Source organism: Silene latifolia, chromosome 11 (genome assembly GCF_048544455.1).
Source record: "Silene latifolia isolate original U9 population chromosome 11, ASM4854445v1, whole genome shotgun sequence".
In the NCBI taxonomy this organism is placed as follows: Eukaryota; Viridiplantae; Streptophyta; class Magnoliopsida; order Caryophyllales; family Caryophyllaceae; genus Silene; species Silene latifolia.
The window spans coordinates 24,292,467-24,298,466 of NC_133536.1; the positions used below are offsets into that span (position 1 = coordinate 24,292,467).

General features: G+C 38.3%; 1 protein-coding gene across 1 annotated transcript; it reads right to left on the reverse strand.

Moving 5' to 3' along the window:
• Positions 1-3,142: 3,142 nt before the first annotated feature.
• Positions 3,143-5,632, reverse strand: LOC141611406 (uncharacterized). Its single transcript, XM_074429934.1, has 2 exons — positions 4,699-5,632; positions 3,143-4,085 (listed from the first exon to the last, which is right to left on the reverse strand). Exons 1-2 carry the CDS (start codon positions 5,325-5,327, stop codon positions 3,329-3,331), a joined length of 1,386 nt encoding a protein of 461 aa, XP_074286035.1. The 5' UTR covers positions 5,328-5,632; the 3' UTR covers positions 3,143-3,328.
• Positions 5,633-6,000: the final 368 nt, after the last annotated feature.

The window sequence follows — 6,000 nt, forward strand, 5'->3', positions numbered from 1 at the left end:
GAAGATTAGGCGCCTAGTCATCAAGCTCTGTATTCTTTTCTGAAGTAGTTAAATCTTAATTTGGTCAACAAGTCTTTGCATCCTCATTTGGTGCTACTTTAGTCATTTGTGACACTCCCAAGTCCTAACTACAGTAGATTACTCAAACTTGAAAATGAAGTGTCGAAGAGTCATCACCAGCTCGAGTATGGAGTGTTGGATGATGGTTGTGTTATCACCTAACTCGAGTTGGTGTTGAATAACGGTTCACTAGGTTGTTACACGTTTGTTTGAAACTAATTTGAGTCCGACTGCAACTTTAAATGTAACATAATTTAAACAAATAATTGTCCAATATGAGGATAATTACTTTGCCGGATAGTACTCAGGTTTAGACAAAATTTAAATCACAAACACAAAAATTACCGAGTATAACAAAAAAAAATGTTTAGTGTTGAGGTCAATTATTTTGTTAAGATGGATGCCTACTTATTAGTACTTCTCTATATAAAAAGGATGAAGATGAGATGTTAGGCTACCAAACCCAATTTCATTCAACATTATCTTAAGAGTCACATTACCAACTCCATGGCCTCTTGTTGATGGCAAGTCAATGTCTTTTTCTTTGGACTTATTTTAAACGTCGAAGAGTTCATCTTGAGAATATTTGACATTTTTTTTCCTCTTTGTCCCTTTTTTTCTTTTGCACTTGTGTTTTGTTACTTTGAGACTAAGATACTTCCTATTTATTTTCTTCTTCTTTGGCTTTACTTGCCTAGCCTATCTCAAGCTATATAACATCAATAGGGGATAAGAAGAAGGAAGAGTTGTAATTATTTCTGCTTAGAAAATAAAAGGTTAAGTTTGACACTGAATCAAGTGCTATAATGAATAAAACTCATTAGTTGATTAAATTTGACATGACTTTCATAAGGTCATATTCTTTTGCTGTGAAATTAAAGTAGTTAAATTGAACTGAAGTGAAGTGAGTTGAGTTAAAACTAGTTCAACTGAACTAAGTTGAGTTGAAGCTAGTTCAACTGAATTGAGTTGAAACAAATTAACTAAATGGGACGATGGGCCTAGGTGTGGTTGGGAGGGATCATAATGGAGGATTAGTGGTGGTTAGCTGCAAGCGCATTGTACGGACACGAACTGTGGAACAAGCGGAAGCTAAAGCTGCTTTGTTTGGACTCGAAATGGCATTGAGGTTGGATATGGAGAGGGTGCACCTCGAGTCGGATTCGCTGCTGTTAGTTAATGAGTTGAGTGGGCAGAGCTCTAAGAGGATTTACATGGGTTTAGTCGTAGAGGATATTAAAGCTATGTTAATTTCTTTCGCTAGTAATCATCTTTCTCATGTAAAACGGGGGTAATACCGTGGCTCATCTTGCTGCTAGACTATGCACTAGTAAAGGTGACGAAATCATGTATGTGACTGATTTTCTGCAAGCGATCTTGACTCTTGCGGAGCTTGATTTATAATATTACATCCCTCTGTTTTACCTCAAAAAAAAACTAAATTGGACTGAATTGAGATGAACTAAAGAGACAATTTGAGTAGAGCTGAACTAAATTGAGTTAAACTTAGCTAAATGTAAATTGAAAGTAAGTTGAAAAAAGAATGTGAGCTAATAACTAACTAAAGTGATCATACAAGTGTTAAAGTTTAGCAAACTTTCACTCCAAGTCTATTCTACTCAGTACATTATAACCTGAACATATTTTTTACTTATTAGTTCAGATAACATACAATGTAATCTAATTTTCTCATATGAAATAAAACAAAAATAAAATTCTGTATAAAATTACAATGCAACTGCCTCGGTAAATTCTCGTGTATATGAACAATCTTATGTAATAATAACGATTTTAATCCCGTCTTTCAACAGTTAAATTTGTGCTTGTGTTCAGAAATAGGTCAACTATCTCGAAAACATAATAAAATGACCTTACGAACTACAGAATATATCAAGATTTAGCGTGTCAACTAATTCCAAAGTGTCATTCTATTGTAAGCATTGAATGGAGATGTATAGAATTGTGTAATAGGACCATAGTAGAAGGATCTAGCAAACAACAATTCCAAAGACGATATTGTGGTTTCCCAAGGTTGATCAAATAAACACCACTAGATAGTCTAAACTATTACCAGTCTATTCATACAAGATTACAATTTACAAGTATACAAATGCGTCGGTCCATAGTATCCTGATGCAGAATGTTGGCACACAGCTTCCTCCTGGTATATTCACCCATAAAACAAAAATTAAATAAATAATTGGACCATTGTTAAGCAAGCAAGTTGCTAGCTATAGCTAGAATGCTCCACGTGGTCCATCTCTACTAAACTGACATCCAATTATTACTTATCTTTAATTTGACAACCTTGCATTACTCAATTCCCACCTTCCTTGTTTTAGCCTTGGATCCCAATTCTTCTCATTTTGCCATTCCAGGTAGTATCACCTGGATCTTATTTAATACCCTTCCTGTATTCATTCATTTCCAAGATCTATACTGTACTACCATGCACCCTTTCTCTTGGAAGTATTTGTTTATTAGTCCAGAATGCGAAAACAAACCGTCGGTAGCATTCTTCTCTCGATTCACTTTTACTGTTAGTTGTTTTCAAGTGTGTGTTTATTAAACAGAATATCAGTAGCATTACTCTCTCGGCCGTCTTTCTTCATTAGCTGTTTTCATGTGTGTTTATTGTAGGTAGAGCTGAAGTTTGAATCCTTGGATTATTACTTCCTTTATCTGTATAGGTAAAAAAAAAGTCGGCAGTGGTTGAACCTTCTCGCGCCACTCCTGCCAATTGTATTAATCTGTCACCCATTTTACGACATTTTTATACTTGTACAGCACAAATTCGATGAAAATAGTTTTACTGGTACTGAATAATTTGCACACTTTATATTATCATTGTCTGTTTACTGGGAAAAATGAAGTGTCGTAAATTATCATCACGAAAAATCCATGCAGAGGAAAACACAAGTAAAAGATGATTTGAATAATAGTTTTACAATAGTATTACTGGTACTGAATAATTAGCTTACTTTGTACTCCGTATTATCTTTCTCTGTTCATCAGAGAAATGAGGACGGAAAGTATCGTCACAGAAATTTCATGCACAGGAAAACAGAAGTAAAAGATGATGTGAAGAGTAAAAACTTCGTTTTTGCATTTCAATTCTCAACTTCTAAGAGCTCACAAAAATGGAAAAATGGGACTGTACAAACAAGGAAAAAGCCGTTATACCAAACAAACCCCGGAAAAATAGCACAAAATTACAAAGAATAGCAAAAGGGTCAGGTATCTCAATCAAACGACAAACTAAACAGTATCAAACGACAAAATCCCCACTGTTTTGCCTCAGCTCTTTCCTTAGCTTCTGTGAAAAGGGCCTACATGCATCCATACTTAGATCCATAGCTGCAGCTAATGCAACAAATACTGCTGCATCCTCTGCGCATGCCACATGCTGTGACCCCACCTCCACCTCCGGCCTGCTCGCTTTCCCTTCCCCTCCTACCGTTGAGGACATCACAAACCCTCTGTACACCAACCCTGCCCACCATCCCATCCCCGGCCCAGGCTCCGACCCCGAAGACGAGGCGGACCCTGACCCGTTCCACGATCCGAAGTCAATGCTGCTGTTTGGGCTGCTCGCGGGGGATGGGCCGGTGGTGATGTCGATTGAGAACTTGCCGCCAGACCGAGCTGGGACTGAGCCTTGAGCTAGGGTAATCCCGGTGGGGCCCATCACGGACGCAGGTACCCCCACATCCGGGATGAGCTCGAAACGATGGCCAACTCCGTCGGTTCCAGCTCGCTCCCTCCATGACTCGAGTCTACCCCACGGCTTCCAAGTCCCCTCCCCCGGGCGCATGATTAGCCATGCGCCCGGGTTAGACCGGCTTACCCAATCCGAACCTTGGGACGGGACGAAAGGGGTAACCATAGAGGCAGCTGCAACAGGCGAGCCGGAGAGGTCGTGGATTGTAATGGACCATCCTTTACGCTCTTTCGATTGGTGGTGGTGATGGTCCTTATCAACTTTAAGTGAGCTAAGCCAACTTCTTGAAGTACTTGTCTCTGAGCTGTTAAAAATATGACAAGTTCTAATCAGCACACTGATTACCGGGTCAAATTTGTTCAAATTGCTCAATGTCAATTATTTTAAATAAAATCAAATTCAAATTGCTTAATTAGGATTACTCCATAATACAATGTGTACAAGTATCAACTTGAAGAAGTGGTCCAACAATCCAGCTATAACTAATCCACTCTAGCTGTTAAAGTAGGTTTCCAGCTAGACATTCTATACATCACATAATTGCTTGACCATCAACTTCAATCAACTCTTAATTAACCCCAATCAATGAAAATTCAATTTAATTCTTCAAAAGCTCGCATTAAGGATCTCAAGTTCAAACCCGCCGAAACAATTCACCTAAGATTACAGCTAAGGTAGCGGCTGCAGATTTCACTTTTTTTTAAATAATTTAACCTTCTTAGAACAATGAAAAATTCGAAAATTTTAAGATTTCCGATTTTTATTTAATGAAAACCTAAATTGCCTAATTCAAAACCAACAAATCGTCAATGACATACCATATGCTCCCTCCGTACTAATTATTTGATATTTGATTGAAATACCCCATCGTAAAGAATAAAAACGTAAATAAATGACGGGAATAATAAAGTACGAACCTTGATCTAGAAATCCAATCAGCAGGCTGTCGACAACTGAAATTACAGGAAAACACAGGCTGTCTAGCATTCCCTTTAACTTGAAACACTTGCGGACTACATTCGGGTTCGCCATCGAAAGCGAAAACAAATCTCGGGTCGGGTTGAACCTTAACACTCACAAACACTTGCGGATTCAAACCCTTATTTTTCCTCTCACCAACCAATACCCACCCGTTCATCACAACCGTACCATTCTTCGATTCCAAAACCTGTGTACTAAACTCCAACGGAACCGAAACCCGGCCCAATAACTTCCCATTCGACCCGAATCCGCAACCCGTACCCGCACCCGACCCGTCATACACGTCAACTTTGAGTATTGTATTGGTAGCGGGTTTTTTAGACGGAGTTTTTTTAGCAGCGACGAGTTTTTCCACGTCGGATTTCGACAGGTTGAAACAGGCTGACACGGAATGAGACCCGCTGTCGGGGTGGGTCCCATCAAAGGGAATTACCGGGATCGCTGCTGACTGCGGGGTCAAGTCTTTAAACTTGATCCTGCAGTAGCAGGAGGAAGGGGGATTCGAACCTGGGAACTTGATCGCTAAGTTCCCGATAACTATTTTCAGGAACTGGCACGGATCCATTGTTATCAAAATCCCGATTCGAATGAGAGCATATAGGAAAATAATATGAGATGGGATGGGGATAGTGTAGGGTGAAGGGGGGAAAGGGAGAGTTTTAAGTGAAGGGAAAGAGAGGAGAAACAGGCTGGAAAATATAGGAAGGAATAATTAAGCAAAATAAGGGAAGCGTGAGAGAGCTTAGCTGTGGAGTGGTGGACAGTGCGCACGTACAGCTAAAATATAAGTTTGACAGCTAATTAATAATATTAATATATACGTATTTTTTGGCCAATCAATCATGATTTTTTGTCATTTTTATTATTTTTATTATTTTTAAATTAAATTTATTAGGTTGTTTTGGATTTATAGACCCACATAAATAAGATAATGTTTTGGTATACCATAAATTACATCCTGTTTGGGTTTGTATTGGAGGTTTAATTAAATGGAAGATAAGCTAATATCCAGCGTAGGATTAGTAGGTAGGATGATTTTATCCTAATTTCAGTGATAATCTACTTTATAGGGTTGTATATTTTGCCAAAATAAATAGGTTGTGTATCTCAATATGATCTTGGATGGGTAGAAATTATGAAAAAAAATCGAGTAAAATCAGTAGCTTTTCAGGAACTATAACAAAGAATAATCATGGAGTGTTTGGAAAATGGCATATTAGTCGATTTTTAGCATATTC

Excerpts from the sequence above, each read along its gene's own strand:
- LOC141611406 (XM_074429934.1), bottom strand. The coding sequence starts at position 5,327 with ATGGATCCGTGCCAGTTCCTGAAAATAGTTATCGGGAACTTAGCGATC. Across the intron at positions 4,086-4,698 it reads GATTGGATTTCTAGATCAAG|CTCAGAGACAAGTACTTCAA; the intron begins GTTCGTACTTTA and ends TATTTTTAACAG.